Source organism: Henckelia pumila, chromosome 2, assembly GCF_033568475.1.
Source record: "Henckelia pumila isolate YLH828 chromosome 2, ASM3356847v2, whole genome shotgun sequence".
NCBI classification, from domain to species: domain Eukaryota; kingdom Viridiplantae; phylum Streptophyta; class Magnoliopsida; order Lamiales; family Gesneriaceae; genus Henckelia; species Henckelia pumila.
This window is the reverse complement of record NC_133121.1, coordinates 163,272,906-163,297,115: the sequence shown is the minus strand read 5'-3', so window position 1 is coordinate 163,297,115 and position 24,210 is coordinate 163,272,906. Positions and strand designations below refer to the sequence as shown.

General features: G+C 34.9%; 5 protein-coding genes across 7 annotated transcripts; 1 reads left to right on the top strand and 4 right to left on the bottom strand.

Annotated features, from left to right (window-relative positions):
* Positions 1–1,532: 1,532 nt before the first annotated feature.
* Positions 1,533–4,907, top strand: LOC140880834 (receptor homology region, transmembrane domain- and RING domain-containing protein 2-like). The gene is made up of 4 exons (XM_073285647.1): positions 1,533–1,802; positions 2,417–2,647; positions 3,708–4,115; positions 4,212–4,907. Exons 1-4 carry the CDS (start codon positions 1,685–1,687, stop codon positions 4,637–4,639), a joined length of 1,185 nt encoding a protein of 394 aa, XP_073141748.1. The 5' UTR covers positions 1,533–1,684; the 3' UTR covers positions 4,640–4,907.
* A 139-nt stretch (positions 4,908–5,046) lies between these two features.
* LOC140880833 (phenylalanine--tRNA ligase beta subunit, cytoplasmic-like) lies at positions 5,047–12,324 on the bottom strand. Its single transcript, XM_073285646.1, has 19 exons — positions 12,215–12,324; positions 12,050–12,105; positions 11,678–11,778; positions 11,334–11,463; positions 11,127–11,242; positions 9,856–9,922; positions 9,453–9,494; positions 9,137–9,178; positions 8,879–8,955; positions 8,544–8,670; positions 8,294–8,461; positions 7,796–7,924; positions 7,601–7,702; positions 7,384–7,518; positions 6,724–6,798; positions 6,201–6,308; positions 5,861–5,956; positions 5,673–5,756; positions 5,047–5,260 (listed from the first exon to the last, which is right to left on the bottom strand). The coding sequence occupies exons 1-19, from the start codon at positions 12,270–12,272 to the stop codon at positions 5,192–5,194; spliced, it is 1,782 nt and encodes a 593-aa protein (XP_073141747.1). The 5' UTR covers positions 12,273–12,324; the 3' UTR covers positions 5,047–5,191.
* Positions 12,325–13,952: 1,628 nt separating this feature from the next.
* Positions 13,953–18,092, bottom strand: LOC140882175 (DNA repair protein XRCC2 homolog). Of its 3 annotated transcripts, none has more exons than XM_073287988.1 (10): positions 17,888–18,092; positions 17,649–17,796; positions 17,324–17,439; positions 17,152–17,222; positions 16,914–16,973; positions 16,254–16,391; positions 15,273–15,363; positions 14,561–14,597; positions 14,379–14,473; positions 13,953–14,299 (listed from the first exon to the last, which is right to left on the bottom strand). In XM_073287988.1, exons 1-10 carry the CDS (start codon positions 18,068–18,070, stop codon positions 14,276–14,278), a joined length of 963 nt encoding a protein of 320 aa, XP_073144089.1. In that variant the 5' UTR covers positions 18,071–18,092; the 3' UTR covers positions 13,953–14,275. The 3 variants fall into 3 exon arrangements, with proteins under 3 accessions (XP_073144089.1, XP_073144090.1, XP_073144091.1); XM_073287989.1 differs by having other exon boundaries at positions 14,379–14,470; XM_073287990.1 differs by lacking the exon at positions 17,152–17,222 and having other exon boundaries at positions 16,885–16,973.
* Positions 18,093–19,617: 1,525 nt separating this feature from the next.
* LOC140878828 (uncharacterized) lies at positions 19,618–21,192 on the bottom strand. Its single transcript, XM_073282457.1, has 6 exons — positions 20,995–21,192; positions 20,704–20,898; positions 20,494–20,572; positions 20,295–20,402; positions 20,026–20,181; positions 19,618–19,917 (listed from the first exon to the last, which is right to left on the bottom strand). Exons 1-6 carry the CDS (start codon positions 21,190–21,192, stop codon positions 19,679–19,681), a joined length of 975 nt encoding a protein of 324 aa, XP_073138558.1. The 3' UTR covers positions 19,618–19,678.
* A 2,305-nt stretch (positions 21,193–23,497) lies between these two features.
* On the bottom strand, positions 23,498–23,926 carry LOC140878827 (secreted RxLR effector protein 161-like). Its single transcript, XM_073282456.1, has one exon. The coding sequence runs from the start codon at positions 23,924–23,926 to the stop codon at positions 23,498–23,500; it is 429 nt and encodes a 142-aa protein (XP_073138557.1).
* Between the last annotated feature and the right edge of the window lie 284 nt (positions 23,927–24,210).

The following is a 24,210-nucleotide window of genomic DNA, read 5'->3' as shown; positions in this document are numbered from 1 at the left end:
TGAATTTAATTCATTCAATAGATTAGAAATCCATAAATCGAAGTCGACTGGAAAATTATTTGTTTAATGAGATTTTGATATTAAATTCCAGTAATTTAAATCCAAAAAATGCTGGAGAAAGCTCATATATTCAAACCAGTAGAACTTTAAATATATTTCGAATTTAAAGGCATACCGCATATTATTATTTGTATACAATTTTTTGCATACTTTTTAGATGAAAATTTGGTTTATGCAAATATTTAATCAATTATTGGCATCCATAAACGTCTTATACAGTTAAGTTGTTATTAATATCACATGGCAATTAATAATTAAAAAATTGTATCAAGATAGGGTCACTGTTTTACGAAAGGATTTTTATATTGATAAATTAATTACTTATTTTTTTATGACGTGAAACTCGCGGTAACTGTCGAATTCACACAAATACTACAATACAAATTACACTAGTCAGATAAATTATACTCAACAAGGTCGAAAACCACGTTACTCATTCGTGAGACGGGTCAATATTACCCATATTTATAATAATAAGTAATACTTTGACATAAAATGTAATATTTTTTAATGAATAACTCATATAAGAGATCCGTCTAAAAAAAATGATCCTTCAGACCGTCTCATAGAAGTTTGTCTGTTAACATATTACATAAAAACTCTTGTGAGACGGTTTCACTGGTCAATTTCGTGAGACAAATCTTTTATTTGAGCCACCCATGAAAGCGTATTATTTTTTTAGTAACACTCTTGTGAGACGGTCTCATCCGTGAGACGGGTCAATCCTACCCATATTTATTATAATAAGTACTACTTTTGACATAAAATGTAATACTTTTTAATAGATAACCCATATAAGAGACCCGTGTTGGTATGTTTAGTTTGTCTCACATCGGTTGGTTAAATAACCTGGAAGTTTAATATATAGACAAGACAAACATCCTCTCTTGAGCTAGCTTTTGAGATGAGTTAGATCCAAGTCAATTTTTTAACATGGTATCAGAGCTCAGACCCTTCATATGTGTTGGACCGCCCATAATTGGGCTGCCTATAGTTAGGCCACCCGTTAATATCTCCACGTTCCAGATGTTCATTCCTGTGGGTAATATCTCCACGTTCCAAATGTTCATTCCTGGGGTGTGTTGAAATATTGTCCCACATCGATTGATTAAATAACCTAGGAGTTTAATATATAGATAATGGCAAATCTCAACTCTTGAGCTAGCTTTTGAGATTGAGTTAAGTCCAAGGCAATTTCTTAACAACTCGTCTAAAAAAAATGACATTCGAGACTGTCTTATAAGAGTTTTTGAGATAAAAATCTATGAGATCATCTCACTGATAAAAATATATGAGACCGTCTCACAATAAACCTATTTTACATTGTAATAAACCGGCTTTCTACGAGTTACGAGAAATTTTCCAAAACAAATGTTGGTTGAGGAACCGAATAATTATGATTCGGACTGTGACTTATTTATTTATTTATATTTGTTTAATATTTGGCTGTAATACTACCAAAACAAGAAAGTCGAAGCATTTGCATCTCACTGACGTATGTGAGTATGATGGTTTTGGTTTATAGAATTTAATTATAGGAAACGAATTTCTTCTCCTCTGGGGAAAGGGGATTTCTGGGTATTGAAATATTGGAAATTTTGAAAAGTCTTACAGGATTTGGAGTATGTGGGTATTTTTTTGCTCCTTTGTCTTTCTAATTGGCGTTTTCCAGGCTTTCGGCAGTGTGGTTTTGATAGGCAACAATGTTACTTTATCCTTCGAAAACACAGAATCTAATTTTGGTGAGTTCAATTTTTGTTGGAATTTGTTGATTGATTTTGTGATGTGAATCAAGATGGTGTAGGTTTTGATTCAAACATAATTGAAATGTCGGCTGTTTGAGTCTGATTTGTTTGTTGCTTTTTTCCTAATTTGCTCCAAGGATTTCAGTATCTGCTCGATTTTTATTCTTTTTGTTTTTTAGCCGCTTGAGTAGTTTAGCTTCTTTGTGATTACGGTTTTTATTCATGACTGGTGTTTTGATAGAAAGATTGAACCTTTATCTGATACCAAGAAATGGGAAATGAAAGAAAAATTGCAATCTTGTACTTAAGCGTTGTAGGAAATGTGGCCACTGTAGAAGTATAGTTTATTGAATTTTACGGGTTTGTGGAATCGATTTTATGCTAGAATTGCAAAACTTTCGGGGTGGTTTGCTAGTTTTTGGAAGTGTGACTGTTGAGAAACTCGTATTATGAACTGGGAAGGTACAATTTGGATTCTTTGGCTATCTTGTGGCGCAATTTCTTCCACGCACCAATTTCTGAGTGAATGAAAATGCTTTCAACTTGGTAGTATCTCATGTTAGCCTGTGACTATGAGGCATTTGCTGATGTTAGTTTTTTTGTGATCTCAGCTCCGTTGGTTAAACGATCTGAGAAATGTGGCGTATTATATGCGGCAGACCCTTTGGATGCATGCTCACCACTGGCCAATAAAGTTATTTCGAAATTGAATGATCCAAGGTCCCCATTTGTGTTGATAATTAGAGGAGGATGTAGTTTCGAGGATAAAGTCAGGACCGCACAAGCTGCAGGATTCAGAGCAGCCATTGTCTATGACAATGAAAATGGTGCTCTAATTGCAAGTAATGTCATACTCCTGTAGGCATATTTATTGCAACTTTATTTATTGCTTAATTGCTCCGTGCATTTAGTTTCACGCGTAACTGATTTTAATTTTTGTTAGCTTTTTGTGGGCTAGGATATTGATATCTATGATTTGGAAATTCTTTGTGAGAGTTGAATGAAACTTCATTGAACAATATGAGTTCAAAATGATCAAGTCTACCCTTCTCATCCTGTTATGAAAGAAAAAGGAGACTAAGAGAGTAAAATTCCGTTTCTATTTTCATTCAATTTTGTGATACAGAGAAGAAGCCATATATATTTGTTACAAGAAAGCATTAAGTTTAGTTATCTAAATCATTATTAGTTGCAATTAAACAACCACCCACTTATTTACAACAATAATTACTATCAATCTACGAAAGCCTAACACATCCTTTAAACATTGACGTTTGGCTTTGTCCTCCAAGCTTTTGTTTTGTCGAGCATGATACTGCAAATCAGACTATTTCCAGTGCCTTGTGTGAGACTCTTAAGTATGACAGTATTAAATCGAAGCTACTTTAAGCCTTTCTATGCGCCAGAATTTAACACTAATGCAGGATATTTCACACTTCTTGCCAACTGTATGAGTGTCAATAGAAACTACTTTTAGTCATTCTTTGCACCAGAATTTCCAATTATGATCTTTTGTTATTGATAACCACTTTATTAACTTTGTTTTGAGCAATAAATTGGTACACCATCAATCAGGGCCAAACTTGTTTAAGCTTAATCATTAATCTCAATATAATGATTCTTGCATTATGAATCTTGCATTATGAATCTTGCTTTCTTGTTTCTCTGTGAATCCATAATATCTTCATTCTTGATCTATTGTCTGCAGGTCAGGCATATTCTTTACTTTCTCTTGCTTCAGTTTCCTTCTTTTGCCCAACTATGATTTTTTAGTTCCTTGAGATATATACATACATACATACACAAGTATGTGCATCATACATATGCATAACGTCGTCTTTAAGACATGTAGAGTGAATTTATGTTAAAAAGATTCTTCTTCAATTGCATTTTAAAAAGCAGTGGCTGGACATTCTGTTGGCATCAACATATCCGCAGTATTTGTTTCCAAACATTCTGGAGAAACATTGAGAGATTATGCTAATATCCCTGATATGGAGTTGTGGATAGTCCCGAGCTTTCAAAACTCAGCGTGGTCTATCATGGGTATTTCCTTCATTTCACTGCTTGCCATGTGTGCTGTGATAGTTTCTTGTTTCTTCGTCCGAAGGCACCGCATTAGAAGAAGAGAGAGGCCTCGAGCTCCACGTGTACAAGAATTCCATGGGATGAGCAGCCGATTGGTGAATGCCATGCCAAGTGTAATTTTTACAGCAGAGCTGGAGGATAATTGTACTTCGAAAGCTTGTACTATATGTCTCGAAGACTATGTTGTGGGAGAGAAACTCAGAATTCTGCCATGCTGCCACAGTAAGTTCTCTCATCTCTAAAACACTCGATGTACACCCTTTTGTGTTATTTATTGTTTCTGTGCGGGCTTACAAACGTTTTTTGGTATATCGACAGAGTTTCATGCCAATTGCGTCGACACTTGGCTCACCTCACGGAGAACATTCTGCCCCATTTGCAAGCGTGATGCAAGAAGCTGCGAGGGAAACCCACCATCATCAGAATCTACGCCATTGCTGTCGGCTCTTGTTTCTTCATCTCCGATATTGTCATCTATATCATCCTTAGCACCATCGTCAGCCACAGAATTTGGCCCTTCCTCTTCTCTTCCCCCCTCAGTTCCTCATCCCCAGCCTGCCTCAGAAACACATTTCAATCAATTGTGCCACCAGAACACAGCTCAAACCGTTCTCGACCTATCGTCTCAAAGGTCTTATACTGCTTTCTTAGGTAACTATCCACTATCACCTTCCAATTCTAGATACCTATCTCCATATCCTCCAGGCAGTGGTAGTTATATGGATTACGTGAATCGCCTTCCTTAGCTTCTACTCAATCTCTTCCAGTGTTAAAAGCGTATACTTTTGATCACAATACGGTTGAACCGAAACTATATCCTCTTCAAGGCAACTAGGGATCCACACCGATAAAAGCGATTGCAGAAGCCAAGATGATTATAAAACGTGGTCAATAAGCTCGCCTATCGATGAACCTGTTTATTTTACACCAAATACCAGTATTCAAGTCTTAACTGGTTTTCCAATATGACACTCACCTCATATTTTGTACAGTTAGCAAGCACGTTCAAGGTTTGTTATCATCATTCTGTTAAGTGTTTGTTTGCTTCACAGAATTAGGCATCTTTCTTTCAAGTTTTCGATAATATTATAAATCCATTTTATCTGGGAAATTGAAACAAACTGTGTATGACCACATTAGTGAAACTGTGGAGTGACAAAATTGATCTCTGAGCTGCTACAAAAATAACAAGTTCATGGGACAATACAATAAAATAAATGACAGCGTCTCGAAGATACGCCAGTATGTGCCTTGAATCGCGATCATTCTCTATATCTTGTTTCGTTTTGTGTTTTGCGCTACAGGAAGCTCTCGATGTCGAGTTCCACGAAAGAGCAGGGGTCCGGAATATCAAAGTTATCCAACACCTGATGCCATACAAACACAGATGCATGAATTACACTTCCTACCACCCAAACGACAAAAAATGAACTCAGAAAAGTGATTCTACTAGTATTTTCATGTCACCGTGTAGTTGGAAATGATTAATTTATTTCTTGCAATTTTCACGAGGGTTGAATTTTCAGGGGAAAAAACAAGACCAATGCATGGCTGTGTTTCAAATGTTTTCTAGGAAAAATTTTCTAGACTTATTTTGGGAAATTGAATCTGTAAATATCATATATGTTTAGCCATGGCATTTTGTATTGTACCGGCTATGTCAAGCCAGGAAATGTGGTAAAAATTACCTTGCATCACATGTTTTAATTACTATATATGAGAATGCATGTGCATAAATCGTGAGTCGTTTCATTGCGACGTGAAAGGGATATTATATACCTGTGGGTGGACGATACCAAAAGTGCCTATTTGTTTTCCCTTATAAATGACATTTGCTTGTCTACCTGGAAGAAACTCAGGCTCCTGCAAGCATGAATACGGTAAATTATCATATTTTATATTCCTTCCGAAATTCCATGCCATGCTATAAACATTGTCAAAAATAGAAACGATGACAGTAAACATACCTCTGAACTTTGTATATAATAGCCTGTGTTGTCCCCAGGGGCTACAAAAGGAGTTCCGATGACTTCCATGATTCTATCCACAAGACCATGTATCAACTGAGAAAAAAAACCAAAAAATGAAAATTTCAGTCAAGCATTGGTGGATCCTCAAACTTAAGCTGATCGATGGAAAAAGATGGTTATTCAAGCAATCAACAAAAACAGAGATCGACACAAAGTGACCATTTTCAGAATATTCATGATCAAACCGCACAACTCAAATTATAGCTAAATAAAGTGCTTCTCAAGATATCCCAACTCCAAAGATAGGTATAAGTAAAGCAGGATGTTGTGTAGGTACCTCGAATCCTGAGGTAGACCCGCAATATAGAGCTGCAAGATAACGGCGATTCGACGCACCTACATCTTTTGTCTCGTTAAGCAGCACCACATCACCCACTTCAAAAATCTAAATCAAAAGGATACATGGATATAGTTTAGATTACAAAAGAGAAAGAAACGTGACCCGACATTCTAAAACCCATGAAATGGGATAGTAATAATCTCTCACACAGGCACATCAGCAAAATAAGACGCCCAGATTGAAACAGAGGACAGACTGACTGAAATTCATTAAAGCAGACATCTAGAATAGCTAGAAAGTATAGGTTCATGATATCAAATTTATTCTAGCATTCTAATTTCCAACGCTCTCCATGCAGAAAATGTTCTTGCAGCTCTGTGTTCAACTGTTCATAGTGTCAGCAAGATAAGCATGCAAATGGCCTTTTGTGTCTGTGCTTACAAAAAATTCATAACTGCCATGACAACACTTATCGGCAAATTGTAGGCATGACGATGAACATGGTATGTGATTCAATTACCTTTATTGGTTTTGGATGGTCTTTATTGTGTCCGACTGTTTTCAATATGCCCGGCATTAGGCTGGTACGGACAACCTGAAAAATTAGAAAAATGTATGGACGTAGGCTAAGAGCTGAATTGATTTCTGCGAGGATGACGCGCACATGGACAAACACACATTAGAGGCAGCGTTGAGGACGGTGTTATCTTCCACAGTACAATAAATCAGACACAATGACTTTGAGAGTCGGATACCAATTTTCTCATGAAAAATCATCGAGAAGGGCAATTGCCATTGAAATTTGAGGTGCCATTTGAATTCTATGGAAAACATAATAGGGCACAAAATGCTCTTGATATGCAGAAAATTAGAAACCGCCTACTATTGAGGAATAATACAGCGTGCATCCAGTTCAGAATTACAGTATAAGTGTATAACTGATAATTTGAAACTTAAATAACAAAAAGCATATTATGTTGAGATTGGACATTTAAGAAAGAGAAGTACAGAATTAGTTATATATTTATATTAAAATAAAAAATGGTAAAGGGGGGTGAATTAGTAGGTGTTAACAAACAAATATTCATCCTTCATTTCCCCAATGGTCCTATTTTGTCCTGCATAAAAAGCCAATTTAAATTATCAGCTTGGTCCATAGTGCATGGCAGAAGAAACAAACCTCAAAATCAGCGGAACGGGGATTTCCATTTATTGCTGCTGTTGCCTTGTCGTCTTTCCGATTAAGCATGGTGAAATTTTCTTTATACGAGCATAAGATCCATGTTAACACCTCTGTATAACCAACCATTGCAATCTAAAAGGGAATATCACAAGTTTAGGTCAAAAGAAAGTAACACCAAGCGAAAAACAATAAGATCATGCATACAGCAGCCTACCTCTGTTCGAATAAGATCACTGAACTGATTCAGTGACTGTGGCTTTAAAGATGGCAGCTTCATCTTTGGAATTTCATTGTAACCATAAGCAATCGCAACATCCTTGAAGAGGGAAGAGGGTAACATCACATTAAATAGAACCTCGCGGCAAAGAAAATGAACTTGTGCAAGAGACAATAAACTTATGGCTGATACCTCAGCCACATCACAAGGATGGAGAATGTCACTTCTCGTTGGAGGTACAGATATAGTGAATATGGTTTGCTTCTCTTTAGATACAGAGGACTCAGCATGTAATTGCATTTTATTCAACAAACCTTCCACCTGAGATTCAAATCGTGAATATTAGTAGGCAATGTTTTATTTTGTTCAGAGTTTCCTAGAGAATGCATGAGCCGAGTCGAGTCATACAGAAAAATACTTTGTGCATTTATTGAAGAATTTGCCATAAGTAGCATTCATCATGGTTGGTGAATCAACCCTGGGCACATAAAGGGTACAATTTCTAATGTTATTTTTCAATCTCATTTATGTTTTCCTGCAGTCATTTTCAAGTTATGCGGTGACTACGTACTTTACCTTAGGTCACAAAATTAAAGAGAAAATTACAAAAAATCAACATGAAAGCTTATGGTTGGCTGTCACTAAGAAAACAGAAAGGATAGAGTACTGATGATCAGTGTGATGCAAAACCTGATGGACTGGCAACGGAACTCCAACTGTACTAGTGATGTATGATAAGGGTACAACCATCTGGTACAGTGACAGATCTGGGCAAATGTATGATTTTCCATCAGGGTAAATTACTTCAACCGGCTCCACCTCAAACTTCCTTTCACAATATACCGAAAACATGGAAACCTGCACAACAAATTGTTAACAGCGGAAAAACTGAAAGGAAAGAAACAGAAACCTAATGCACTGGATCGATTGAGATTAATACCATTGTGTTCAGAACAATATTTGCTTTTGTCAGATCTGTGGCTGTACACTCAATAAATACATTCTTTGTCTCCAAACTAATGGCAGAATGTGCACCATTAATAATTGGAGGCAAAGACAAAACAGTTCTGCAGAAAAGAAATAAAGGTCAAAAGACTCGAAACATAAATAAAATCAAATAATCAATCATTAGGTATCCATATTTGTGAACAAGATCACATTTATATACGCAAGCTAATTGTCTTTCGAAGAGGAGGTAAAGTCCAAATTATAAAGGTGACTTCAGATTTTATCGCTTGAATACAATGGTTTAGGTTATCTGTGCAACAAAATTACCTGCTATGATCATATATAACTGGGAACACCGGTGAATCCTCAATTATATGCAAGAATTTCTTCAGTTTCATATCCGACTGCCAAATAATGCGGCAAACAATTAATTACAACCCTATGGAGTGCCAGTCATTGCAGCACGTAAATACAAAATTCAATCAATTGGCATTGCATTGACAAGCAATGAGCACCAGAGACTGCTGATAGGGACTAGGTGAAAATGGTGGGAAAATATCCTGGAAAAACGACCAAAAGACTCACCTTGTAAAATTCCATTAACTCATCCGCTCTGAAGTTCTTCGTCTAAGCCATTGCATATTACAAAAACGTTCAGCATCATAAAGGCGAGGAAGAAGATAACGTACTGGAGTTAATTTTTAACAAATTTATGGCTTACCACCAAACTTGATGCATTGTCAAATATGTAAGCTTTCCGAGATTTTTTTAGGTTAGTTTTCCAACTATGTAGTGTTCTCGAAATGTTAAAAAGATGTTTTGACGTATAGCTAATTTTGATATCAGCTGCTCCATTACATAATTTACATTAACCAAAAAAGGCACAATAAATAATGATTACCTGTTTCAATGGTATGAAGTTTATTTCTAGAGGTGGCAAAGCCTGAAAATCATTCAAACTCGATATATTAATAATTATTTCGCAAAAAAAAAGTATTCAGCTTAAGAAACAGAATATGACCTTGTAAGAAACTAATAGTGCTAAGATTGGTGTTAGTTTGGCAGAAAATTTGAGGCCATTCATACGGAAAAAAATGAGAATAATAGGAACAAAAACCAGAAACTTTACGCCTACAATTTGGAATTAATGGAAATAGATAAGACGCAGGCAAAACTTACTCAAAAAGTTTCATATATAAATTAAGTCCAAATGAGATACCCAGACAGTTGAACAACACATTTTCTTCAATCAGACAATTCATAGGACTGTGAATGATGCACATATAAAAAAGATAATGACATACTTCATATGTGAAAGGGCCTTTTATAGCATCCAAGTCGTGCGTGCCAATTGCAACCAAAGTTCTTCGCCTAAACAGATGCAAGCACAAAATGAAGAAATTAAAAGGCGAATAAATTTCCATATTAAAAAATTCATAGGAAATCATGTTCAACAAAACTGTTGGTTATATTATGGCAATGGTGGAATTCACTTCACAAAAGAGGTAAATGAACACGGGTAAAAAATTCATCAGTTCAATTCCACTCATCCTTGAATAAATGGCTGATAAGATTAAGCATATTAGAAAGGGCTAATATAATCATGATGTAGAATTTAGGGGTGTCCAAAATGAATCCAACCCATCAACGCCACACAAGTCAACCCGAAAAATATCGGTCAAGGGTTGGGAGTTTTTGGATTCGGATCGAATCGGGTTGACAAGAAAGTATAAATTAATCGGGTTCGGGTCAACTCGGTTTGACCCGAAACTTTTTATTATTATTGTTTTTATTTAAAATTAAGAAAAATTTGCTACATTTTTATATGTTGTATATTTGAAAAAAAATTATTGTATATTGGCATAATAAACATTGTCATTTGATGTTAATTTTGTACAATTTTGATTTTTTTAATTTTTGCAGAAAGTATTCTTTAAATTTTCTACAACTAGACTTTCAAATTTAAATAATATATAAGATTAGATTTTGTTATTATGTATTTGAATTAAATATTACGATTATTATTGTGTGTTTTGAGTTTTATTTAATATTTTGTTAAAAAATAAAAATAAAATCGGGCTGGTTCGGGTTAACCTGGTTAGCCAGGCTCATAATCGGGTTGGCCATTTCATGTTAATTTAGGTTGAGAAATTTTTAAATGATATTTTTGACATCCCGACCCGAATTGACACCCCTAAAGTGACTACTGTAGATAGCTTAAACCACAACTATGATCCTTGACTCCTCAAAAACGGAAAAGGAATACGAATATTTGTGGTCTTGGTCACAAATATTAGAGTATGTTTAGACCATATGTATTTCAAGTGGTAATAATCTAAACAAGAACGTCAAAGCGGTCAAACACATAAAAAATGAAATGATCTTTTCCATTTTAGATAAGTTTATTCCTCCTAACAAGACAAAGAGACTGGATTGGTAGAAATAACACAGCCCCAAAATGTGAGCATAAACAGAACCAGCACACAAAACAACAATCACAAGCATAATCATTTTCTTAGAGAAAACAATCAGCCAAAGACAAATTGGTAGTTAATTGGAGATCAGATAGTATTACCGGCAGATATTCTGATGAAGTCGATCTTGAAGATCTATAAAACTATTATATCTAGCTTCATTGAATGTAACACCTCTTAAAACAGCGCATACAACATATGGTCGAACCTGAGACGTCTGCAACAAAGAAAAATAACAACTGGAGCAATGGCAAAAAATGACTTCAGACTAACTAATAATATTATATTTGTTTTGGCAACTTGCATACCTCCGCTCTCACGTGCATTTTGAGCATAGACTTTTTATTGATGTTTGCAACATTATGTGTAGGAATTGGATCAAGTCCATTGAATATGCGGAGGGCTTGTGCCAACCCCTCAAGACAAAGCAAGTCATATCTGCCACAAAATTTCAACCCCACAGAAAAAAAAAAGCGTAAATATCAACCTTTTAGCTAAAGAACAACTACATTTCACATAGAACATTTCAATGGCCAAAAAATTTCATTCAAATCCCACGGCCAAAAATTTTAATAAAATTATGGAAACCACCATATCACTTTAACCATTGCTCATACAGCTGCTCACTGACAAATGTAATTGACAATATTACCTATTGGCCGGCACCTCAATTTTGTAAATCACTTCTTCATCATCTGAGGGGTCTTCCTCTTCCAAATGCTTCTCTTTCCGTAGAATTGCTTTTTCCGTTGTCTGTTTCCACATCAATACAAACCAAAATCACAAAATCCACTATCTCATCGACAAGAAAACACTGAACAACAAATGAAGTCATGCACTGTATGCAAACAAACATTGCATTAGACATCAACACCTAAACAAGCAATTAACTAAAAATACAATTTTACAGGAGAAAATGTTATACACCCGTCAGTATTGTGAAAACCGCAAATTTCCTACATAGCTTAAATACAGACCAATATTATTTTCCAAAATGAAGTAACATTCCATGAACTATACCCACCACGTCATCGAGCTCAATCCCGAATTTGAAGCATAAATCTTCAAACTCTTCCTCAGCTGTGATAATCAAAGATTAAAATTACGCAATAATCAGCTAAAAGAGTGGCGGCATACATAAATCAGTCAATTCACTCTCACATTTATAGAGAAGAATTGAGTTTCTTACTGTAAGTGCGTCCTAGGGCTTGGAAGAGGCGATCTCTGCCTACGCTGACCGTAGGCATGGCGGCTTTGGAGCTTATTTCCGTTGGAACATATTTTCCCAGCTCTCATTCGTATTGTTTGTGTTTACCTGTAATGGGCCGACCAACGTGCTTGCATGGAAATTGGGTCGGTCCAGTGGATCTAAATTAGCTACTGGGCCAAACACAAACCCGTGATGGTCCTACCAACGTGCTTGCATAGAAATTAGTTCAGTCATGTGGGGACCTATAATGGGTCTTAAACTGAAATTATCAACTGGCCCAAACTGTTCTTACTTTTGTTTTAGTGGAATCGAACCCAAATTGGTTTGCTCGGTTTCATGAGCCCCCAATGTTTTAAATTTTAATATTTTATTGTTATCATTACATATTAAATAAATTATATATTAAATAAACATATTTCAAACCTTTATTTTCGAATAGCTCACAATTTTAATATTTGAGTTCGAACTCAAATTTTGATTCAAAACCAAATTCCATGCAAACATATTAAAATTTTCAAAAGCTTCGACTTCAAACCTAACTCCAACTCCAAAATATTTATTCGATGCGAGATCAAATCCTAAATTTTTTTTCATATTCAACTAAATTTGATTCATTTAAAGGTAATTTTTGTTTCCATGTGGTACTTGACGAATGACTAGGCTTATTATCCAGGAAAGAATCCTCTACTGTGGCCCTTGCCACAGTAGAGGGTGCTGTGGTGTGAAACGACTCACACCACAGCACATTTTTTTTTTCTTTTTTTTTTTTTTAAATTTTTTTTGTTTTTTATATATTTTAAATTCATTTTTAAATTAAATTCACATCACAATATTCAATATTATTTTTGTTTTCCCTTTTTTAATATATTTAATTTTTTATTTTTTAAAACAGTTTTGAGTTTTTTTTCCTAAAATTTTTGGGGCTTTTGTTCTCTATTTTGGCCTTTTATACTATAAATTTTAATTTTTTTAAAAAAAAAACATCATTTTTTTTATCTTGTCATTTTCTTGTATCATTTTTTTGTATTATAATTTATATTTCTTTTTTTAGGAGACTGATAATTTACATTTCAATATTAGTGCACTTCTATTGAAATTAATGATTTCAAGGAAATTAGAGGTGTTCATTATTTCAGTTAAATCGAATTATTAACTCACCGAATGAATTCAAACATTCGATTCAGTTAATTCAAAAATTCGATTTAGTTCTAGAAAATTTCAATTAATTCAATTTGATTTTTGGTTTTCATAAAAAAAAATTCGATTTAACCAAATTAACAAAATTATAAATAATCATATTTTGATTTTGAAAATCTCATATTCAATTATGTATTTTAATTTTTACTGTTTAAAAAATACAAATTGGTTATAATTTACATATAATTTATGATATTTTTAAATGTTTATATATTTAATATTATACTTAATTTTTCTTATTTTTTCCAAGCATAATGTGTTTAAAAACATAAAAAAAATGAAAGTTGTTCAAACAAAATTAAAATGTATAATTTTTAAAAAAGGCCCGAACAGAAAAAACAAAAAACAAAAAACACAAAAAAAAATTAGCACAAAAAAACCCAAAAACATAAATAAAAACAAAGAATTAAATATATTAAAAAAAGCAAAAACAAAAAAAATAAATAAATATTGTGCTGTGGGTGGTACTGCTGTGGGCACCCCCCACAGCAGGGGATCCATTCCCTTATTACCCAAGGTATTATACTAAACACTAGGTTTATTACCCAAGGTATTATACTTGTTTAGGTATGGCCCGTATGAGCAGAATACCCATAACTATTTTCGATCCACATAATATTTTGCATATAAAAAAATTGAAGCTATGCTGAATGAAAACTATAATGACTGTACAGACGCCAACTTATCAGATTTGACTTTGTACAAAACTGGACATTCTGAATGGTTAAATATCACATGAGAAAGAAACCTCATAACACTATTGCTGACCACAAGCTCGCTCTCTGCTTCCATCTCTAGCCTTTCCCGTTCCCATGTGCCGACCCCCCGGAGTCCATCTGCACATCACAACATAACCAAGGAACCATCCTGCAATTGGGGTAAAAAATTATTCTAGTTTTTGCCATATGAACATTAATGTCCCAAAGAAAATACTCGGTTCATTTACATTGTTGATCATAAATTTATCTGATAACGCTAGTGCTGGTAACAACCATTCTGTTGAAAAGGTTGGACGACTCTTTGGATCGCCGTTATCTTCTACTGAATATGATAAACAGCACCGAAATAAGTATAGAATGTACAATCATCAAGTGAAAATTTCAAGCAGGTTATTATATGGATCCAAACCTGTAGCTCTCAAAAGTACTCTGTGTGTAACCAAGCACTGCAGCATCAAAAAGATGGAAAAAAGGATCAAAGATATGTTGTTTGAACATCTTCGGGAGTCGCATGAAATAAATTGTGCTATATATGTTCGTAAATTAACATAGGAATTATCAAAATGGGTTTCTCGGCTTCAGGCATTTGCTCATTAGATGCAAGCACATGAAGTTCACATTTTTCACTCATTTGGATTTGTGCCTAGAAAATCCAACGTGCCGAACAAAGTAATTAACTTCCATCCCCGTTCCTATTTAAACATCAGTGAAGGTAAATATTCAACCATACGTATAGGGCTATAAACATTCATAGCTGTAGGACTGACAATTGATGTCAAAGGTTAAGGGCCTCTCTCAAGAGTCAATAGGCCAAGTTATATTAATAAAATTTTGATGCTCTATTATGTCTACTGAGTACTGACATACGGGCGACCTTTAGTTCATATAAAGCATCCTTAAGATACCCTTTAAATAGTGGTAAAGGTACAAATCCTAGAAATCTAAAATCAAATAATACCATGTGTCATACTTCAACTTTCACAGATTATGATCATAGTGGAGTTCAAATGTTCAATTTGAGTTGCTTGATTAAATATTAGACCGGCGGCAATGTGTGGGCATTTAACTTTTATGCATGTGCCAATATTAGGGAGTAAACATCAATATAAACATGATGATACCTTCCAAGCTGAAGGCATGTATTCACGATGCGATAGACTCTGAGGACCACTTAATTTTGTTGCATGTTCAGCTGGCCATTTACCCAAGTCTCTGAAAAAAGTGCATGTTAGACACAAAAATTAGAAAATCTCAAAAAAATTAAGCCCAGAAAAATGAACCATAAATCACATCAATGCTTAAACATCCAACAATATTAAAATGAGAGGAGAAAAACTTGAAGATGTCCTTCGAGTGATATTAGTTTCTTATAGTAAAGTTCTCCTTGCCAATAGCAAAGTCATGCTCACACAAAAATGAACATTTTTTTCCCATCTGCAGGTTGGGCAAAACAAGAGAATAGATTCATTTACAAGATCGGAGAGAAATCAAAGGGTATATCTATTCAATTGCCCAGTTGAGACTGTATTTCTGATCATCTGGTTTGAGGTATGCAAGGAACCTCAAATGTTTTTTCCTTACCTAATGCACACTAACCATTGCAGATCCGAGCACATCAGCTCATACAGCATAGAATGAAAATCGCACAACCACTACCAAACAAAGTACTGAATGATCTAAAGCGAGCTGACACTCAATTAGTGGTGGATCCAAAATCTTGTAATTAGGGGGTTGAGACTAGAAAACTAAAGAATTTTTCAGACAAAGAGGGAGATGAAATCAAATTTTTACTTTGCAAACACATCCGATAATATACTCGACTAATGGAAAATTTAGAGTGGAGTGACTGCCTGTAACAGCACCTTTCCTCGCGCTGCAGAAGTTAACATATATATGAAGTATGCTAAGATTCATCAAAGACGAGGAAATCCCTTATCACAAATCTCCACAGCTCCCATAACTTTCTCAATAAGCATAAGGTTAGATTGCGAATGCCCACAGCCAACACAAATCATCTTATTACCTAACTCTATTTGATTCAAGTTTCTTATTAATATTTCCCAAACAATTTGTGCAAATCATCTAGCACCAAGGCTACCAACCTTGACACTTCAGTTTTTGATTGCTTATCGCTTGACAAAGCAGATTTGGTAGCCAACACAAGTATAGGGTGCACCAGCATAAGCCTCTGGATTTCCTGAACCACGGTTTCTGTCATGCTCTGAAGGGAGAGGTTCTTCCTGTGCATAAGATACTCAGAGAGTGAAATTCCGTTGTTGATAAAATTCACCAAGGAAACAAATGGAAGGAGGGATGAGGGAAATCTGAGAATCGCTTGTCATAAACTAGAAATGAACAAAATCAAAATGGTGCACATGACGCATAAAACTACAATAGATGCAGAAGCAAACAAAAAAACCAAGATTACTAGAAATCAGGAATCTGTGTTTACAAAAATGTGTTGGCTTTCTGAATCAATAGCAGCTAACAAATCACATTTTCCAATTTCGAAATGAATTGAACAATTTCACCATCTTCAGGTCATAGATTAAGGATCTTGGTATTAATACAGGAACCTAAAAAAATCATAGCAACATCTATCTAAATAAAGAAAAGTTGGTCGAGAAAACAAGTATTTCATTAACTTAGAGCAGTATGTTCATAAAAGTTCTCAAGTGGAAAAGATGAATAGCAGTTACTTTCTATTCATTTATTGCTAAACAGTAAACATACATGAGCCATGCGGCATCAAAAACCATCACCTGCTGCTGGTCGATGACGAAGATGGCAGAGCACGATCCATCCAGTAAAAAGCTCCAATACTGCACAACAATACATATGGGAGTTCATGAACTAAAAAACTAAATCAATCTGAATAAAGCAAAATATAATCAAATAAAGTTCATGAAAATATCACTTCATATTTAAAGGAATATAGCACAATAAAAAAGGTTGGCAACATGTCAGATAGGCACTTTGATTATGAAATGCCACAAAAACCTGTCCAACATAAGCATATACACACCACCAGCTTGTGTTTCCTTCTCTTTCTGAAGCCTATAATGCATTGTCTTCACCCAACAAAAAAGCACATATTAAGAGCACCAAACAAAAACATTCTTGAGAAGTTAGAATTACATCGTTCAATAAGTTCCGTTGCAAGGCAACTCACCTTAAGAGTAGCAAGAAACTCCAAACTATTGTAGCAACGGATATACAAGAACCGCCTCATGCACGTCATAAATAACTCTCTATCAAGTTCATGCCGTTTCATGTCGCAACATGATCCTAACCAAGAACATAACTATCAGCCATTAACAATAAATTGAAGAGTGTCAAAGTGAATAATCATATTTGCTAAAATTTTGAACTTTAATGGTCCCTTAACATTATCCCTGGCCTTTATGTGGCAACAATGCCATCAAAATCCAACATTATCCACAAATAATTCATTCAGCTCACTGAAGCTAATCATATCACCTTGTCAAACCCTTTACCTTTAACTGCAAGAATTCGTAGTTCTAAAGCTTTGGAAAGACTCAAAACATCAAACCGGCAGTCCAAGTCAACGAACATCACAGCACGCTCAAGCCCTCCATACTGCACCCCCTTCCAATCCTTGGGCAAAATGCAGTTAATCGCAGCCTAAACAAACTAAAGACACGTCGAATTTACGTTTCATTTGTCAGAACAAAATTAAACAACAGAAAATCGAGAAACCAAAGCGATCAATCACCTGGTTGAGGATATGGGTTTTGGCGGAAGGAGAAGAGCCCACAAGTTCAACGACGTTACCGGCGCGGAAGGGTATGTGGTGAAGCGGCGGCGGCAACACCACAACCGGCCGCTCGGAAAATGCTCTGAGGAGTGCTACTTTGGCAGTTTCGTCAGCTCTGATCCATGACCATGGGGTCTCCATTTTCTCTGTCGTTTCGATGGAAGCTTTCCTAATTTTCATTATTATTATATTATTATATATCAAGTATTTGTTTTTTTTTTAGCCTTACAAAATATAACCGTTGTATATATATATATATATTTGAAACTGAAATATTACATTAAACAACCAAATCTTGAATTACAATGTCTCATAACCAAGATGGATAACACCAAGTCATAGGACTTGGGGTAGGGATGTAAACAAGTCGAGTCGAGTCGGGCTTTTGAATGTTTAAGCTCGGTTCATTTATAAACGAGCCGAGCCCGAGCTTATTTAACGAATATATTCATGGCTCACGAGCTTATTCGAGCTTTTATCGAGCCTAAACGAGCTTAATATATTTAAACTATAAATTTAAATATTCATTAAATTAATTAAAAAATAAATTATATATTCAAAAAAAAATATAATATTATTATTAAAATTTGTAATTTTATTCTAATAAATTAATTTTTATAGATTTTTCAATATTTTTTCATAAGTAAAGTGTAAATTTATAAATTAAATATTAATACTATTATTTTTTCGTCTAAGAGATGACTTACGAGCTTGTTAACGAGCCTGTTAACGAGCATGTTCACGAGCTAACGAACCGAATATTGTAAAGCTCGAGCTTGGTTCGTTTGCCTTAACGAGCTTCATTAAACGAGCTTGAACAAGCTTTTAACGAGCCAAGACCCGAACAGTTCGCGAACAGTTCGTTTCATTTACATCACTATTCGGGGCTAGATAAACCAAATTGAGCCGGCCGCAGCCGTATTATTAGCATGCCGGTACGGTACATATCTTTAATGGCCTAGACCAACAATCCTTCAGGTCCTAAAACCTCATATATATATGCAGAATTAATAATCTTAAATGGAACAAAAATATTTTAGTTTCCTTTTCATTAATATATATATATATATATATCCTTAATAAATTTTGAATCAACAATCTACTTTTTCGGTTGGGCTTCACTCTCATGGCTGACGATATATACTTTTTATATTCTACTATCAATACAAAAATACAATCATTTATTAATTAAATAAATAAATTTTGAGGGCTTTTTCATTTTCAGAAACCGGTGTAGTACTTGTTCAAATATTTTGATCCAAACTCTAACTCAACTCTTGATTCAAACCGAATTCATCAAATGACAATTATTAATAAATTTCAATCTTCGAATACCTAATTTGAGCTGAAACTTAATGCTTAAAATTTTATTCTTCGATTCGATTCATTTACGCCCTAAGAACATTAATGATCATTTGTTTCTTTTTCAAGGGTCTATGTCTCATCAGATAGGCGAGCAAGTTGCATGGATACAGGTACAAAAGTGTTAGCCAGCCATGACTTATCATGAGCTCGCCTCAACGTCGGCAACTTATATATCAGCCGGCCAGAAGTGTTCTAGGAGGGTGATATATAGTTGAGCATGGTTAATGGTACTAAAATGTAATCAAAGCACCTGTAATATTTACTTACTTAGAATCCATTACAAACTGTGAATTGATATATATATAATTACCCCAAGGAATTAATAATATATAAGACATGCTATATATATATTCATTAATGTTCGAAAAACATGCAAAATTTAATTTATTTCGTTTTAAGATGGCCACTACTGCTCTTGTCCAAATTCACGCACACGATAATCTTCCCAAAGCTGCTATCATTTCCCTTGACAAGGTCCAAAGCCTTTTGAGCTTCTTCCATCGGAAAACGATGCTCGATTACCGGAAAAACTCTGCCTTGGAGAACGGCAGGCCACAAATTGATTTTCAGTCCGGCGATCACAGAAGCTTTATCACGGAAATCTCTAAATCGTGAATTGAAAACTGTGAACAACAATATATAATAATAAACTTTATAAATTAATTACGTACGTACACTTGAAAATTAATATTAATATATATATAAAGAAGTGAATCATATATAATTTTCACCTTTAATTTCAGCCTGTGCTTTTAGCAGTGTATTTAGATCTATACTAGTACGTTTCACTCCATGCAAATGCACAATTGCAACCATACCCCTCGTACGACAACACGCGATGTTTCTTTGTAGATCGGAAGCTCCATAATCAAGAACAAAATCAACACCTAATTCAAACATGATTAATCAGCTAGCAATTAAGAGACAAAAAGGAAATTAAAAATAAAAAATTAGAAGGTCCCCGGCCCACAATTAATATTTGATCTATTTAATTAATTACCTCGATATCCAAGTTTCTCAAAAACTTGGCGTACAAAGTTTGTTGCTGTGTGATCAACACAAAATTCAGCACCATAAGAGACATACATATCAAAGTTGTTGCAATTTCCTTAAAAAAAAAAAAAAGAAAAGAAAAAAACCATCAACAAGAATGAACATATACATTAATCACAGAAACATGCATTAATTAATGTCAGTACCTGTGGAGGCAACAACTTTGAAGCCCATGTACTTTGCATATTGTATTGCCAATGGGGCGATGATAGAGCCTTCACGAATCTTATATATAAATTAAATATTATACAAATCCAAATCAGTTGGATCATATATATATATATAATTTTTTTAATTTTGTGCAAAAACAGAAACTACATTTCCATATTAATTAATATATATTCTCATGATCTCACCAGTATCCATTTATCTGGAAATCCTGTCTGGCGAGTATGCATTTTTGATAAAACTAACCATATGACACATGACTCATAAGGTAAGGCTGCCGCATCATCTAAATCGAAATAATCCGGCAACGGAAGCAGAAACTCCGCAGGTACAACCACTTTTTCAGCATACCCTCCTCCCTCCTCAACATTAATAGCACAAACCTGAAATTAATTTCGAGCCCCCAAACTGTTAAAAAGAATTAAAACCATATAATTAATATAAAAATATATATATATATATTATTACGGTTTACGCACCCTTTGTCCGACTTTCCAATGACGCACATTTCTCCCGAGGGCTTCGATGATTCCAGAACATTCCAGGACATCAACTCTATTGACACCTACGGCGCACACGTTGATCAAAACTTGATCTTCCTTGATTTCAGGGATTTGGACTCTTCGCTGCTCTAAAGTATTTGAAAGCCACCCTCTTTTTACCACCATTGCCTTCATCATTGTGGATCGGATTCTTAAGAGAATTAATGAGATCGAGGTTTTACGTGTCAAACATATTATTACACGCAATATATTTACTATTAATTGATTTAAATACAAAATAAGTACTGAAAAGCATGATGTGAAAGATATTCCATCGGCACGTCTATTACTTGTTGTTACATCAGATATATTTTGTCCATTATTTGTGATAAAGATATATATCCTTATCTTTGTTAAATCCCAGCATACATGTCCTCGATCCACTTCTGCATGTAGTACAAGGTTCTAGTGTACGTGGACACTCCTTTAAAATTTTGAGTAGAATGTAACGTTAATTACATTCTTGTAGTAATTAAGTTTCAAGTTCTTATTTTTCAGGTGACATGCATGGAATAATTTCAAGTTCTTTATGTACGACGAATTAAGGACCAGATACAATATATATTAGCTAGGTTAGTTACAAGGAATGTTAAAGTTTCATGTAGGTGGATTATATTGGTGATATATGATAGGAATATTAAAGTTTCATGTAGTTGTGGATTAATATATATTGGTGATATATGATAGGATAAAAAAATAGCATGTTTGATTTGATTGCTTAAGGCTATAAATTATTAATTATCTTCTACGATCTATATTCCTCTGTATAAATGTACAAGTCGAACGATGAATTTACTTGGTTATTTCTTATGTTTTATTGTATTTATTTATTTATTTTTCCAATGAAAGTTAAATTTTGAATTCTCATGACATTAAATGTGTAGGACAAACTATTACGTGAACCTTTTTCGTAAACCAGAAACCACTGTTAACATATAACAGATAACCAAGACCTGTAAAATTACAGTTTCCTTAAAACAGATTCGTCCCCTCCCGGATGTGCTCGGAGGATCACGACGGACGTCTGTTTCCCAGGATACAACGGTAAAACCTTGTAGTCACCTAGCACAAAGGTACTACACTGGCGAACTGATGATGTACCGCAGCGATATCACGTAGAAGCTCAAAGTTATGAAATGATGAACAAGGTGTGAGAGACACAGGAGCTGAAGCACGTAGCAGCTGAAACTCTACACACGCACAAAATAAACATGCAGAAAAACCGGGCACGCAAGAACAAGAGCATATATCAACTGGAGCTTAGCAACGAAAGAACGAAGCTCATATACAAGCAGATGAAGAAAGTCGTAAGCTCAGAAGAAGAAGACGTAGAAGCTCAGAACTTGTATATTAAAGATTCCGAGAGAGGTTGAATTTATATTAAAAAAGCCCAGACTTCCATCGTATATGCATGCATTTGGGAAAAACACATGCTATCAGAAAGTGATAGCTCAAGCTAGCAACCGAACAACTAATTGGTTGAGAATAAATGTGGAGGGCCGCACACATTTGACCAATTTCCATTCACATTTAATTATTTCAACAATCCCCCAAATGAATGGAAATTTAAAGATAAACGAAGATATACGTGATAAAGTTCAACAGTTGAATCCTACATAGGATAGGTAAGTATTACCCCTTGAACCTTCCCTTGTGAAAGTATAGTAATTTGCTGGTTGACAGTAGACGCGATGTCTTTGAACTTGTAAAACAATTTTAGTAAATTAAGATATACTTCACACAGGACTCTCCCTGATACCATTCAGTTCTCATGATCGTGTTCGTTTTGGCCATGAACACTTGTCTGGTTCTGTGAAAGGGTCTAGAATTGTGCCTTGAAATTCCTTCGAAGCGGCCTCACTTCTCTCTCACATAGGTGATTCTATGTTTAATTCCATCAGAATCATTAAAAGCTGTATGCTTATCCTCTACACTCACTGTTTACAATATACTGGGGATAACCCCCACAGTGATATACCAAACCAGTGCGATTAGGTTGTCCCATTGAACCTAGTTTTTGGGATCTCCAGTCAGCTTAGGTTGGGTTTTCCTTCGCACCAATTTATTTTTTAGGCTTCAGTCCCATTCCTTTTGACAATTTTGCAACTAACTCTCTGTTTAACCCTTTGGTTAACGGATCCGCTATATTATCCTTTTATTTTACATAATCAATAGAGATAACTCCAGTTGAGAGTAGTTGTCTAATGGTATTGTGCCTACGACGTATATGTCTAGACTTACCATTATACATATTTCTTTGTGCTCTTCCGATTGCAGATTGGCTATCACAATGAATACAAATATCCGGTACAGGTTTTACCCATCCTGGAACATCTTCTAAGAATAGATGCAACCATTCAGCCTCTTCAGCACACTTATCAAGTGCTATAAACTCAGATTCCATCGTGGATCTGGCTATTACAGTTTGTTTAGAAGATTTTCATGCAATTGCTGCACCTCCTAAAGTGAATATAAATCCACTTGTAGATTTTGAATCTTTCATATCAGATATCCAGTTTGCATCACTGTATCCTTCAATAACAGCGGGATATCTAGTATAGTGCAGCCCATGGTCACGAGTGTATCTTAAATACCTTAGCAATCTGAAAATTTCTTTCCAGTAATCAGCTCCTGGATTACTCGTGAATCTGCTCAATTTGCTTACAGCATAGGCTATGTCTGGTCGTGTACAACTCATTAAGTACATCAGACTTCCAATCACTCGAGAGTATTCTAATTGGGAGATACTCTCACCCCAATTCTTTGATAGATGTTGACTCGTATCTATCGGGGTTCTAGCCAATGCAGAATCATCCTTATTAAATTTCTCAAGAATTTTATTCACATAATGTGATTGACTTAGAACCATCCCTTCGAATGTTCTATGGATTTTAATTCCAAGGATGACTTAGGCTAATCCCAAATCTTTCATGTCGAATTTTGAGTTCAACAATTTCTTAGTGGATTGAATCATCTTATCATTACTCCCGATGATAAGCATGTCATCTAAGTAAAATCATAAAATGACATATCCATTTTCAGTGTCCTTAACGTATACACATTTATCACATTCATTGATTTTAAATCCACTTCCTAGCATGACTTTATCAAATTTTTCATGCCATTGTTTTGGTGCTTGCTTTAAGCCATACA

Coding starts and splice junctions, on each gene's coding strand:
- LOC140878828 (XM_073282457.1), bottom strand. CDS start 21,192: ATGAAGGCAATGGTGGTAAAAAGAGGGTGGCTTTCAAATACTTTAGAG. Junction 20,182..20,294: donor TGAGAAACTTGGATATCGAG/GTAATTAATTAA, acceptor TGTTTGAATTAG/GTGTTGATTTTGTTCTTGAT. Junction 19,918..20,025: donor AGCACAGGCTGAAATTAAAG/GTGAAAATTATA, acceptor TGTTGTTCACAG/TTTTCAATTCACGATTTAGA.
- LOC140880834 (XM_073285647.1), top strand. CDS start 1,685: ATGTGGGTATTTTTTTGCTCCTTTGTCTTTCTAATTGGCGTTTTCCAG. Junction 2,648..3,707: donor AAATGGTGCTCTAATTGCAA/GTAATGTCATAC, acceptor TTTAAAAAGCAG/TGGCTGGACATTCTGTTGGC. Junction 4,116..4,211: donor AATTCTGCCATGCTGCCACA/GTAAGTTCTCTC, acceptor GTATATCGACAG/AGTTTCATGCCAATTGCGTC.
- LOC140882175 (XM_073287988.1), bottom strand. CDS start 18,070: ATGGAGACCCCATGGTCATGGATCAGAGCTGACGAAACTGCCAAAGTA. Junction 14,474..14,560: donor AGTACTTTTGAGAGCTACAG/GTTTGGATCCAT, acceptor TATCATATTCAG/TAGAAGATAACGGCGATCCA. Junction 14,300..14,378: donor ATAAATTTATGATCAACAAT/GTAAATGAACCG, acceptor CCCCAATTGCAG/GATGGTTCCTTGGTTATGTT.
- LOC140880833 (XM_073285646.1), bottom strand. CDS start 12,272: ATGCCTACGGTCAGCGTAGGCAGAGATCGCCTCTTCCAAGCCCTAGGA. Junction 11,243..11,333: donor AAATGCACGTGAGAGCGGAG/GTATGCAAGTTG, acceptor TCTTTGTTGCAG/ACGTCTCAGGTTCGACCATA. Junction 5,757..5,860: donor ATTATATACAAAGTTCAGAG/GTATGTTTACTG, acceptor TCATGCTTGCAG/GAGCCTGAGTTTCTTCCAGG.
- LOC140878827 (XM_073282456.1), bottom strand. CDS start 23,926: ATGGTTCTAAGTCAATCACATTATGTGAATAAAATTCTTGAGAAATTT.